This window comes from Oncorhynchus gorbuscha, linkage group LG11 (genome assembly GCF_021184085.1).
Source record: "Oncorhynchus gorbuscha isolate QuinsamMale2020 ecotype Even-year linkage group LG11, OgorEven_v1.0, whole genome shotgun sequence".
Classification (NCBI taxonomy): Eukaryota; Metazoa; Chordata; class Actinopteri; order Salmoniformes; family Salmonidae; genus Oncorhynchus; species Oncorhynchus gorbuscha.
Window position 1 is genome coordinate 28,658,852 of NC_060183.1, and position 14,082 is coordinate 28,672,933.

Genomic DNA, 14,082 nt, shown 5'->3' on the forward strand with positions numbered 1-14,082 from the left:
TACTGCACCTGTACATAGCCCACCTATAATTTAGCCCAAACAACTACCTCTTTCCCAACTGTATGTAATTTATGTATTTATTTTGCTCCTTTGCACCCCATTATTTTTATTTCTACTTTGCACATTCTTCCATTGCAAAGCTACCATTCCAGTGTTTTACTTGCTATATTGTATTTACTTTGTCACCATGGCCTTTTTTGCCTTTACCTCCCTTCTTACCTCATTTGCTCACATCGTATATAGACTTGTTTATACTGTATTATTGACTGTATGTTTGTTTTACTCCATGTGTAACTCTGTGTCATTGTATCTGTCGAACTGCTTTGCTTTATCTTGGCCAGGTCGCAATTGTAAATGAGAACTTGTTCTCAACTTGCCTACCTGGTTAAATAAAGGTGAAATAAAAAAATTAATAAAAAGATAATTGGCTGGGGTAAGCCATCAATGTAAAATAAGAATTTTCTCTTAATTGACTTGCCTATTTAAATAAAGGTAAAATAAATTATAATAATGCATAATACTGTGTTTTATTCAAATATGTTTGTTTTTTCTAAAATAATATATATAAAAAATGACCCAAGAATTTAATCCAGATGCATTTCGGTAATGAGAATTTGTGTTAAAAATGTTCAAAATTCTGGTGAAATTTTTTAATGGATTTAAAACAAGACGTTTTCCAAAAACTAAAGATCTTATTCCTCAGAATTATAGTTGATTTTTGCAGATGCATCATGGTTTTATAACACAATTTGCTTCAGACATTTTAAAACTAGTTTCATGAGAATCACCCAATATCTGCCAAAAGTGATTCTAACATGTATTTCTTCCACTTTGACATTACAAAGTATTTCTTGTAGATCATTGACAGAAACGGACAATTAAATACATTATAATCCCACTTTGAACACAACGAAATGTCTAAAAAGTCAAGGGGTGTGAATACTTTCTGAAGGCACTGTACAGTAGGCAGCCTTGTAAAATTGACAGTGTATATTGTAAAAATGTCCGGTGTATATTGTGGCCATTTATGTGTATGGTGTATCAGGTGGAGACTATAGGGGATGCGTACATGGTAGCTAGTGGGCTACCCATCAGTAACGGCATGAAGCACGCATCCGAGATTTCTACAATGGCTCTTCACTTCCTGTGTGCCATCAAGCTCTTCAAGATTCGTCACTTGCCCAATCAGAGCTTGTCTCTCCGCATCGGGATCAACTCAGGTCAGTACGTACGAACAATCTGTCAAATTGATTACCCAGACAGCGGCTGTCAGTCATGAAATCACGAATCCTAACTCGAGATCTGTGTGTATAATTTAAAGGGTGACTGCATTTCCTGATTTGGCACAAAAACAGTGTCTACCTATGTGAAAACAGCACGTTTCTATGATCTGTGGTTAAAAAGATAAGGTCAAAGGAATTGGTCAAATGGTCATAAGGTCAAATGGTCATAAGGTCAAATGACATTAAAAATTAATGAGTTTCTAGCCCAAGGAAAGGTATTTTCTTGCTCCCCACATCACCTTGAATTTCATAGTGCTTAAAAATCACAGTTTTTAACTCAAAGATTTTCCTACGAAACATAGAAATGCGCCATGTTCACATATGTTTACACTGGTTTGTGCTGGAGATCCCAGGAGGAACCTCCAGGAGGAAGCTTTGCATCGGTCAGTAGCCTACAGAGAAATATGAAGAGAGTGCAGTTGCTAATTTATGAAGATATTCTAAACTAAGGTTTCTATTCAATCCGTATCGCGGAAATTCACCGTTACAGCGTGATTGAAATTTAAAGGCAACGTTCCCGTATTAGCAGAGTCTGCATTCATGGTAAATTCTGCATATGTCGCCTCAATCGGAAACCATCTATACTTTGTAGCGCACAATCGGTAGTGCTTCAGCAATACAGATTGACTAGAGTGTGTTCATAACTTTCAAGTGTAACAGTTCCATGGAGAATAACCAATACATCACATTATACTGTAGAAGCATGTCTTCTGCTAATATAACAAAGTGAAAATATCATACCTTCATGTATGGTGTCTTGTATAAGACAGGATTTCCCTGACATGTTTGACAATGGTGGTTAGGTGAATTACAGGACAGATAGTATTTTGTCCATTGACCAGATCAAATGCCAATGGGCTACAGTTAGCTGTTGTTAGCAAGGTAGCTAACTAACGTGAGCTATGCACATCTTCCTCTGACCTGCTACATCACATTACATGTTAGCTTGATGTATTTAGCTAGCTACAGTATCATTCCCCTTTCATCTGTGGTATCATAGCTAGCTAGCCTGGCTCGCTAGCATTGTCAAATAATGTTGCATAATCAAAAGTAGGTACTGGCTAGCTAGTACCACCTATTTACTTACCTAATGTACTCACCAACACCAGTGGTTTGACAGTTGACAGGCAGCAGAAGGGACCGTGTTGTAATCCATTCCTGGCCATCTGTCAATATTGTTGACCTGCATTGGAAGTTTGCACCAACTTTATGGAAGCCCATTTTCACTCCGATTTGCCAAGCGAAATGTGTGTGCGTTGCACCCATATTCAGAATTGACAACAAATGTCCACATGGCAGCTGGGGATGGACCACAACGTGTTGTCTCTGGGCAATCGCGCATCATTTGCAAAAGTGGGCATGCAAATAATCCATACCCAACCCGCCAGTAAGTCATGACAAACTCACTTACAAAAATCAGTTTTGGACGAGAATTACTTTATGACCAAAATCATCCTATTTACACTTTGTAGTCCATTTTGACACTATAATTAATGTTTCGGACTCATATCTATGCCACATAGGCCGTTTAAAACCAGAGAAGTTGGTTCTAAGGGGCAGTTAACCTTTAACTTGGACTGTTGCAGGAATCACACATTGATGTCAATGGGACATTTGTGCCAAAAATCTGCAAGTTACTGGTGTGTGTGTGTGTGTGTGTGTGTGTGTGTGTGTGTGTGTGTGTGTGTGTGTGTGTGTGTGTGTGTGTGTGTGTGTGTGTGTGTGTGTGTGTGTGTGTGTGTGTGTGTGTGTGTGTGTGTGTGTGTGTGTGTGTGTGTGTGTGTGTGTGTGCACGTGTGCAGGTCCAGTGGTTGCTGGAGTGGTGGGCACAACCATGCCTCGCTACTGTCTGTTTGGTGACACAGTGAACACTGCTTCCAGGATGGAGAGCAACAGCCTGCGTGAGTTCCATACACCTGCTCCTGAAACCTAATGGAAAGCTATTGATGTCAATTCATGTGATACTACATAATTGTATTTATTTCACCTTTATTTAACCAGGTAGGCTAGTTGAGAACAAGTTCTCATTTGCAACTGAGATACCAAGATAAAGCAAAGCAGTTCGACACATACAATCAATAATCTATATAAAGCATGTGCAAATGATGTAGGATAAGAGAGGTAAGGCAATAAATAGGCCATGGTGGCAAAGTATAGCAAATAAACACTGGAATGGTAGGATGTGCAGAGGATGAATGTGCAAGTTGAGATACTAGGGTGCAAAGGAGCAAGATAAAAAAAAAATACAGTATGGGGATGAGGTAGATTGGATGGGATATTTACAGATGAGCTATGTACAGGTGCAGTGAACATCTTAACCACATTATATTGTGTTTCATTTTGGTGTCTCTGGACTATGATCAAATTCATAGTTGCCCAACAGGGATCGATAAAGTCGTATCAAATTGAATTGAATGTAATTGAATTTCCTCAAACATAGTTTGTGTGTGTGTGAATAGTGTTGTTTCATCCCAACTCCACTTAGCTGTAGCTCCAGTTTATACTATTGTGCATTCTCCATACATTGGTAATGATCTTGTTGTATTAGCTACATTACAATAGTTTTTCCCTCCTATTGATTTGATCTGTATATATTCCACAGCCCTGAAAATCCACATATCCCAGAGCACAGCTGAGATCCTCACTCAGATAGGCTCCTTTGAGCTGGAGGAGAGAGGAGACATTGAGATAAAGGTGAACATTTGACCGTTCTGTTTTGTCTCGTGGGTTTCATAACCACGCTTTATAACAATGAAATAATGATGAGACGGGAATTAGTTCAACCATTTATCTGAACGTGCTCATCTCAACACGTATTACTCATGATGCTCTGCTTATACAACTATGGTAAGTGCAAATGGTACAACCTTAATTAATACGCAACAACTACATGAACTGTAGGGAGAATCAGTTCTAAAAGTCCAAGCTTCTAGGTTCACGCCACTTGTAGGGTAACAGTGGTCAAATTGACTCCCAACAACGTCACAAACTTGTGTGGGTGCAGTTGAGTCAGTCTCCTGAGGACGTAACTGTGAGCTCCTAGGTATTCAACCAATGATTGGAAGAATGCACATTTGTCCTTACAAACTCCCAGTCCATAGTTATTCAATCTCTGTGAGGTCACATCCAAGTTCGGGAGATGGTCATTTTCATTCTTTCCAGTCACAAGGATGTCATCCAGGTAGCATTGCACTCCTGGCAATCCACTCAAGAGCTCGTCCATCGCCCTTTGGAACAACGTTGCACACTTGTGATTCCAAACGGTAATAAACAACAATACCTGAAGAGCCTCTTGTGTGTTACGACGGCCAGCAGCTCCTTTGACTTTGTCATCCATGTGCACCTTCAAGTAGGCTGGGCTGAGGTGGATTTTGCTGAACTTTTGACCCCCAGCTAAACCCACAAAAGGGTTGTTGATGTGTTATAGCAGATGCTGCTCTGTGGACAACACAAGGTTAACTGTGACTTTAAAGTCTCCACATATCCTGATTCTACCATCCTTCTTAATTAAGGACTGGTATTATGGGTGTCGCTAATTCACTCACGCTGACTGGCATCGACTTTTGCTCTGATAGCGTACGGTATGCTTTCAGAAACTTTGGTTTACTGCCTGACTTAATGCTAAGCTTCACTGTAATATATTTAATGTTACCCAGCTCTCCATTAAAGACTTATCCATGTTTCTATAAGATAGAGGGTAGGCTTGTGTCTCCGCGTGTCATTGTACACCAGTCCAGTGGGATTTTCTCCAGCCACTACCATCCCAGTAGTGACGGATAGTCTCTTTTCACGATGTAGTGGCAGCTTTTCAGTATGTCCGTTTAACTGAAGTGTGACCCCAGTGATGCTTATCACGGCGACAGCTTCACCTGTGTAAGTCTTTAAAACGATGTGTGCTGGCTGAAGTGGAACGTATTTCAGTGTCTTTTTTTGTAGACTGTGCCTGACACAAGAGCTACAGCTGCCCCTGTGTCAACCCCTCTAGCAAGGGAGAGACATAGTAGCCGTGCGACCCCTCCCCAGCAACGGTCAGTATATTCAGTGGGACTTCCTTGTCTGATGAGTCACTCACCTCAGTGTTCTCCAGATCAATAGTGTGAACTTGTCTCTTTGTTTTGTTGGAATGTCTCTTTCTTGTATTCCGTCTTTGATGTTTTCTCTGAGTTCTTTTTGTTGCCCTTTTTACCACAAGCTAGGCAATCCATGTCCTTACACCAGCATGTAGACGCCTGATCTCCCGAAGCATGTACCTTGATTTCCCTGTCTCTGATTTTTTTTTTTTTTTTTGAAACTCTGTGCACTTTTCCCAGCTAGTTCCCTGGACACTCTGACTTCAATAGCCTTTGCCAAGGTCAGGTTACATTCAATCAATAGTCTCTTTTGTGTAGCTTCACTGCGTATCCCACATACTATTCTGTCTCTAAAGGTGTCATTTAGAACATAATTAAACTCAGTGCTCTGATAGGTTTTGGCTCCACAGAAGAAATCAGGAAGAGGGAGAATCAGGGACAATGTTTGCTGCTGCATTAAATACTCTTTCAGCAATAACTAGTGGTTTTGGTGAAAAGTGGCCTGTCAGTATTTCCACAACATCCCAATATGTCTTATTACCTGGCCTGTCTGGCTGTAGCAGGCTGCGTATTAAATGAAATTGGCCCCATTACACCAAACAATGTAGGTACAATTTTGTCCTCATCAGTAGCTAGGTTCCCATCCAATTGGCGACAGATTTTTATGCGAATATTCTAGAATATGCATAAAGAAAATATGTACATTTTCCCACCAGTGGTACTGTATGTTTCCACCAAATGGACTTGTTGCAGATATACATTTGTGAGTGATGACGTTTTCATGTACCGAATAAAAATCAAAAGTTTTGTCACAAACTTTTGCGCTAAATAGCAAATGTGCCTACTCTGGTCTTGCCACCTGCGCTCTAGCTAACAGCTGGCAGATACAGTGTGGGTAAGCTGTGCGGGTTGTGTAGTCTACATGATGAGATTATTATTGATATTTGTCAAATGGCAGTCAAGCATCGATCATCATGTCACCAGAATAAGACCCTCAACATTTATTGGAAAGCAGCATCAAGCTCATCACCTTGCACTTTCACCACCAATGAAGTTCATCATAACTTACAGTGCCTTGCGAAAGTATTCGGCCCCCTGGAACTTTGCGACCTTTTGCCACATTTCAGGCTTCAAACATAAAGATATAAAACTGTATTGTTTGTGAAGAATCAACAACAAGTGGGACACAATCATGAAGTGGAAAGGCATTTATTGGATATTTCAAACTTTTTTAACAAATCAAAAACTGAAAAATTGGGCTAGCAATACACTGTGCTAACATTAGCCTAGACTTTACCACAGAAAATAACAGTTCTAAACTTGTAAAACCAACTTCTTCTAGACAGAATAGTAACCGTAGGTTCAAACTTACTCTTGGCAAATCTTTTGTTATGTCTCGTGGTTTCATAACCAGGTCTTTGTAACAATTCAATAATGATAAACAGGAGACGGGAATAAGTTCAATCATTTTGTAACGGCGTTCGTCTGTTGAAGAAAGAGAGTCGGACCGAAATGCAGCGTGTTTGTTACTCATGATCTTTAATGAATGAAAACGTGATACATGAAATAACTATACAATACAAAACAACAAACGGAACGTGAAATCTAATTACAGCCTATCTGGTGAACCCTACACAGAGACAGGAATAATCACCCACGAAATACAAAACGAAACTCAGGCTCCCTAAATACGGTTCCCAATCAGAGACAACGAGAATCACCTGACTCTGATTGAGAATCGCCTCAGGCAGCCAAGCCTATACAACACCCCTAATCAGCCGCGATCCCAAATACTACAAACCCCAATACGAAAACAACATATAAACCCATGTCACACCCTGGCCTGACCAAATATATAACGAAAACACAAAATACAATGACCAAGGCGTGCCACATTTATCTGAGCGTACTCATCTCAACACATATTACCCATGATGCTCTGCGTATACAACTACAGTAAGTATGGGGGTGCAAATGGTACAACCCTAATGGTTGGAGGTAAGTATGGAGGTGCAAATGGTACAACCCTAATGGTTGGATGGCGTGACAGAACCCCCCCTAAGGTGCGGACTCCCGGACGCACCTCAAAACCATAGGGAGGGTCCGGGTGGGCGTCTGTCCAGGGTGGCGGCTCCGGCTCGGGACATGGACCCCACTTCATTAAATGTCCTAGTTCCTCCCCTTCGCGTCCTGGGATAATCCACCCTCTCCGCCGACCATGGCCTAATAGTCCTCACCCAGATCCCCACTGGACAGAGGGGCAGCTCGGGACAGAGGGGCAGCTCGGGACGGAGGGGCACCTCGGGACAGAGGGGCAGCTCGGGACAGAGGGGCAGCTCGGTACTGAGAGGAAGCCCAGTACTGAGAGGAAGCCCAGTACTGAGAGGAAGCCCAGTACTGAGATGAAGCTCAGGCAGGTAGTAGGCTCCGGTAGATCCTGGCTGGCTGGCAGAACTGGAAGATTCTGGTTGACTGGCAGATCTGGAAGATTCTGGTTGACTGGCAGATCTGGAAGAGACTGGTTGACTGGCAGATCTGGAAGAGACTGGTTGACTGGCAGATCTGGAAGAGACTGGTTGACTGGCAGATCTGGAAGAGACTGGTTGACTGGCAGATCTGGAAGAGACTGGTTGACTGGCAGATCTGGAAGAGACTGGTTGACTGGCAGATCTGGAAGAGACTGGTTGTCTGGCTGATCTGGAAGAGACTGGTTGTCTGGCTGATCTGGAAGAGACTGGTTGTCTGGCTGATCTGGAAGAGACTGGTTGTCTGGCAGATCTGGAAGAGACTGGTTGTCTGGCAGATCTGGAAGAGACTGGTTGTCTGGCAGATCTGGAAGAGACTGGTTGTCTGGCAGATCTAGAAGATCATGGCTGACTGGCGGATCTAGCTGCTCTATGCAGACTGACAGCTCTGGCTGCTTCATGCAGACTGACAGCTCTGGCTGCTTCATGCAGACTGACAGCTCTGGCTGCTTCATGCAGACTGACAGCTCTGGCTGCTTCATGCAGGCTGACAGCTCTCTGCAGACTGGCAGATCCTGACTGACTGGCACTTCTGGCGGATCCTGGCAGACTGGCGGCGCTGGGCAGACTGGCGACGCTGGGCAGACTGGCGACGCTGGGCAGACTGGCGACGCTGGGCAGACTGGCGACGCTGGGCAGACTGGGAGCACTGTGGGCGCTGGGCAGACTGGGAGCATTGGCGGCGCTGGGCAGACTGGCGGCATTGGCGGCGCTGGGCAGACTGGCGGCGCTGGGCAGACGGGAGACTCCGGCAGCGCAGGGGAGGAGAAAGGCTCTGGCTGCGCAAAACAGGCGGGAGACTCCGACAGCGCAGGAGAGGAGAAAAGCGCTGGCTGCGCTGAACAGGCGAGGCGCACTGAAGGCCTGGTGCGTGGTGCTGGAACTGGTGGTACTGGATCGAGGACACGCACAGGAAGCCTGGTGCGGGGAGCTGCTACCGGAGGACTGGTGTGTGGAAGTGGCTCTGGATAGACCGGACCGTGCAGGCGCACTGGAGCTCTTGAGCACCGAGCCTGCCCAAGCTTACCTGGCTCGATGCCCACTCTAGCCCGGCCAATAGGAAGGGCTGGTATGTGCCGCACCAGGCTATGCTCCCGCACTGGAAACACTGTGCGCTCCATAGCATAACACGGTGCCTGCCCGGTCTCTCTAGCCCAACGGTGAGCACAGGGAGTTTGCGCAGGTCTCCTACCTGGCATAGCCATACTCCCTTCTAGCCCCCCCCAATAATTTTTTGGGGCTGCTTTTCGTGCTGCCTCCTCATACCAGCGCCTCTCCGCTTTATCTGCATCTATTTCTTCCTTGGGACGGCGATATTCTCCAGGCTGAGCCCAGGGTCCTTTCCCGTCTAATTCCTCCTCCCATGTCCAAATCTCCAAATGATGCAGCCTCTCCCACTGCAACTGCTCTTCACGATTAACAGGGAGAGTTGGCTCAGGTCTGAACCCTGACTCAGCCACTCTCTCTCTGCGCCCTCCCACAATACATATTTGGGGGTTACTTTCGGTTTTCGCTCTGTGTCGCCGTGTTTTCCTTTTCGACTCCATTCGCCTATAGCCCTCTTCGCATTGCTCCAGCGAATCCCAGGCGGGCACCTGCACTCTCTCTGGGTCGGCCGCCCACCTGTCAATTTCTTCCCACGTCGTATACTCCATGCCTCTACCGTCCATAACGTCCTCCTTTCGCTGCTCCCTGTTAACACGCTGCTCGGTCCGTGAGTGGTGGGTGATTCTGTAACGGCGTTCGGCTGTTAAAGAAAGAGAGTCGGACCGAAATGCAGCGTGTTTGTTACTCATGATCTTTAATGAATGAAAACGTGATACATGAAATAACTATACAATACAAAACAACAAACGGAACGTGAAATCTAATTACAGCCTATCTGGTGAACCCTACACAGAGACAGGAACAATCACCCATGAAATACAAAGCGAAACTCTGGCTCCCTAAATACGGTTCCCAATCAGAGACAACGAGAATCACCTGACTCTGATTGAGAATCGCCTCAGGCAGCCAAGCCTATACAACACCCCTAATCAGCCGCGATCCCAAATACTACAAACCCCAATACGAAAAACAACATATAAACCCATGTCACACCCTGGCCTGACCAAATATATAACGAAAACACAAAATACAATGACCAAGGCGTGCCACATTTATCTGAGCGTACTCATCTCAACACATTACCCATGATGCTCTGCGTATACAACTACAGTAAGTATGGGGGTGCAAATGGTACAACCCTAATGGTTGGAGGTAAGTATGGAGGTGCAAATGGTACAACCCTAATGGTTGGATGTAAGTATGGAGGTGCAAATGGTACAACCCTGCACAACACCTTAATGTTTTGTTATCTATATCTACAAATGTTATAGGAAGACATGACACAAATATTAGCTTGTGGTTGTTGACATAAGTTGGCATAAGTATAATTAATGCTTATTTGGCTTATGAATGGATTATAATTGTGTTATTTTCTTATGTAGGTACCCTTCAAATACAGTGTTACCTCAATGTAATGTGTGTGAGTGACACAAACTCTGTGTATATCCATCCATGCCATAAGGGAAAGGGCTGTCAGAAGACCTTCTGGCTGTTGGGTAAAGAAGGCTTCAACCCTCCTCTACCAGTCCACACCTCTCCCCCAGCTTCATGTCTCAAACCACCAACTGAGGTACTTGCAAGTTGATTCCTCTGCTTGCTTTTCAACAGAATACACGCCTCTGCAGGTCTCTAAAGTGGACCAATCTATTTTGCACCTGGTTTTAATTTGGGAAATTTGGTGAAAATCCAATATTTCGTTTTGTTGATAATTGTTGTAACGATAAGGCTTCACTGTACAATTGTTACCCAAGCACAGATTTGTTTGCGTCACACTTGCACCATTAATACAATGAAAACCGCTTGTTGCTAACCCAAACGGTTCAAAAGATCTGACGCATATTATCGGCACAATTCTTTTTTAAAGAATTGTGTCACTGATTGGATGGGGCACATTTTACATTCATAAATCATGTTCTAAAACTACTTGCAGTCCTCATTTGTTTTACACCTTGTTCAGTCATATTTGTCACCTCACTAGCTAGCTAGTTAACAACCTGGTAACTTTACCAGTATATCCAGAATGAAAGGAAAAGGGATAGCTTCTTCAGGAGATCAATGATCAAAGCAATGAATGAATGACCGATATCTTGTGTAGTCGGCACAAACTTGACACTCTTAAAGATGCAGTGTACAATTTTCAATTTAATGCATTGCAATTGGAAAATAGTTCATTTACATAATCGACAACCTAATATTCCACATATGACTTAATTTCAATGACAGGTACTGCACCCCCCCCCTCCCCGAGATCTTTAATCATTTGTTATTCTTATCTGCTACTTTTTGTTTATTTTTTGGGTGGATATTTTCTTAAAACTGTATTGTTTGTTAAGAGCTTGTAAGTAAGCATTTCACTGTATGGTGTTACCCCCCCTGTTGTATTCGGCGCATGTGACAAATAACATTTGATTTGATTTACATAGTAGTTTCTAGGGCACAACATGTGCTTCAGAAGTAGCTACAATTCATAGAGCCTAAATCTCAATCAATTTAAGATATCGTATTTTCTGGTGCTCATAAATGTTATTTTGTGCTCCTAACTTTTTACATTTGGGAGCACTAGTGCTTTTAGGTTAATAACCTAAAACACATGGCCAAATATACACTGGAGTTGCTTACCAAGATGACATTGAATTTTCCTGGCCTACTTAGTTTTGACTTAAATCAACTTGAAAATCTATTTCAAGACTTGAAAATGGCTGTCTAGCATTGATCAACAACCAACTTGACAGAATTCTTTGAAGAATAATGTGCAAATGTTCTACAATTATAGACTTACCCAGAAAGACACACAGCTGTAATCGATGCCAAAGGTGATTCTAACATGTATTCACTCACGGTGTTGAATACTTATGTAATTAAGAGATTAGTGTTTTATTTTTCATGATTTGTGTTACAATTTTTTTCACCCATTTTGACATCCGAGTATTTTGTGTAGATCATTGACAAGAAAATGACAATTAAATACATTTTATCTGACCTTGTAACTAAACAAAATGTGGGAAAAGTCAAGAGGTGTGAATCCTTTCTGAAGGCAGTGTAGCTGTTATTGGCAGAGAGGTTTGGTACTCTCGTTGTTATTTAGCGCATGTTGATGTCACCATGGAAAGCCAAAACTCCCATCCTGCAAACCTGCTGATAAGAAGGTCCTGTGTAGATTGTATTTTCAACTAGCAACTATCAGGAAATAACACGGATCAAATTTCCTCACACTTTTACAGTATTAGATTCATCAGCTGTTGTACAATATGATACAAAACACAGAAAAAAATATAATTTTTACTGCACTGTGCCTTTAAGTCCATGTTTAAGGCAACTTATCTCCGGTCTGAAAAGGTCCCTAGTGACCACACATGATGATTATAGGAAATGTTATGGTAACACCTTTGAGTAAATGTAGATGTTTGATGTGAACCAAATTAAGCATATGGTGATAATCCTGGGGTGTGTTCAATGATGTGAATTTGAAATGTAATGAATAGAGCTAACATGATTCCCGATAAAGATGTTCTACACAATACAGTTCTATGATATCGAAATGCTTTGTAAACATTACATCCTTCTAAACAGAGCCCTGGTCATTTCTTTGTTAGGTCAAATCAGCCACATCCAAAGACCAAGAGAGCAAAGCGAGGGGAAGAGGACAGAGAACTCTAACCACTTTCACATGACCAAGGCACGGCACGCTGACGGCAGGGAGAGGATGACCTACAGGCGAACTCAGGCCACACTGAAAGTCTCTTTTTTTTGCCAACATGGTTGTTAATGGCAGCTATTTTTCTGGTAATGATCTTGTTTAGTACATTAATACAAAGATGAATTAGTCAACACATTACTGGTTTCTGGATTTGTTCACATGACAACTGGTCATTTCTTAGCAGAATAATTTATTTGCAGAAAGGGCATCTTGACATGTTTTCAGACATGTTTTTGATCTTTGTTGTCACATGCCTTTGTTATACGAGGTTTGAATGGAATGTAGTTACATGTAAATGAATGTATGTGGAGATGTGTTCTTTTTGTCAACAAGGTTAGAATTAATTTATTATATCAAATAGACAAATGGGGAACAATTATTATACTTTTTTATTATTTTGAAACAGGATACTTGTACTGCAGGTTACATTAAACATGAATATGGTTAGAATTGTAAAAGTATGTACTGATAACTAGAAGCGATGAGAACATGGGTGGATGTTACTATAATGTCACTGTGAATGTACTGCAGTTTGTAAAGCTTAATACAGTATGGAATGTGTACGTACACTCCCTGAGACCTGATGAGCATGTGTGCATGTATGTTTCTTTGTTTCCGCGTGTGATAGCACTTAAAGACACTACTGGTCAAAAGTTTTAGAACACCTACTCATTCAAGGGTATTTCTTTATTTCTACTATTTTCAACATTGTAGAATGATAGTGAAGGCATCAACAAAATGAAATAACACATATGGAATCAAGTAGTATCCAAAATAGTGTGAAACAAATCTAAAATCAATTTCATATTTGAGATTCTTCAAAAAGACACCACTCTTGGCATTCTCTCAACCAGATTCATGAGGTAGTCACCTGGAATGCATTTCAGTTAACAGATGTGCATCCTTAAGTAAATTTGTGTAATTTCTATCCTTAATGCATTTGAGCCAATAATTGTGTTGTGACAAGGTAGAGAGGTATACAGTAGATAGCCCTATTTGGTAAAAGACCAAATCCACATTATGGCAAGAACAGCTCAAAAAAGCAAAGAGAAGTGACAGTCCATCATTACTTTAAGACATGAAGGTCAGTCATTTCAATAACTTTGAAAGTTTCTTCAAGTGCAGTCGCAAAAATCATCAAGCGCTATGATGAAACTGGCTCTCACGAGGATTGGCACAGGAATGTAAGACTCAGAGTTACCTCTGCTGCAAAGGGTAAGTTCATTAGAGTTACCAGCCTCAGAAATTGAAGCCCCAAAAAATGCTTCTCACAGTTCAAGTCACAGACACATCTCAAAATCAACTGTTCAGACTGCGTGAATCAGGCCTTCATAGTCGAATTGCTGCAAAGAAACCACTACTAAAGAACACAAATGAGAAGAGACTTGTCTGGGCCAAGA

The 14,082-nt window shown here is 42.3% G+C and overlaps 1 protein-coding gene across 1 annotated transcript in view; it reads left to right on the top strand.

The window, feature by feature from the left end:
• gucy2g (guanylate cyclase 2g) overlaps window positions 1-10,570 on the top strand; it is an 88,008-nt gene extending 77,438 nt beyond the window's left edge. The window contains exons 20-23 of the mRNA XM_046367957.1: window positions 1,046-1,220; window positions 3,086-3,184; window positions 3,886-3,977; window positions 10,448-10,570. Coding sequence (XP_046223913.1) covers window positions 1,046-1,220; window positions 3,086-3,184; window positions 3,886-3,977; window positions 10,448-10,570 — 489 coding nt within the window. The remainder of the gene's footprint in view (window positions 1-1,045; window positions 1,221-3,085; window positions 3,185-3,885; window positions 3,978-10,447) is intronic.
• Window positions 10,571-14,082: the final 3,512 nt, after the last annotated feature.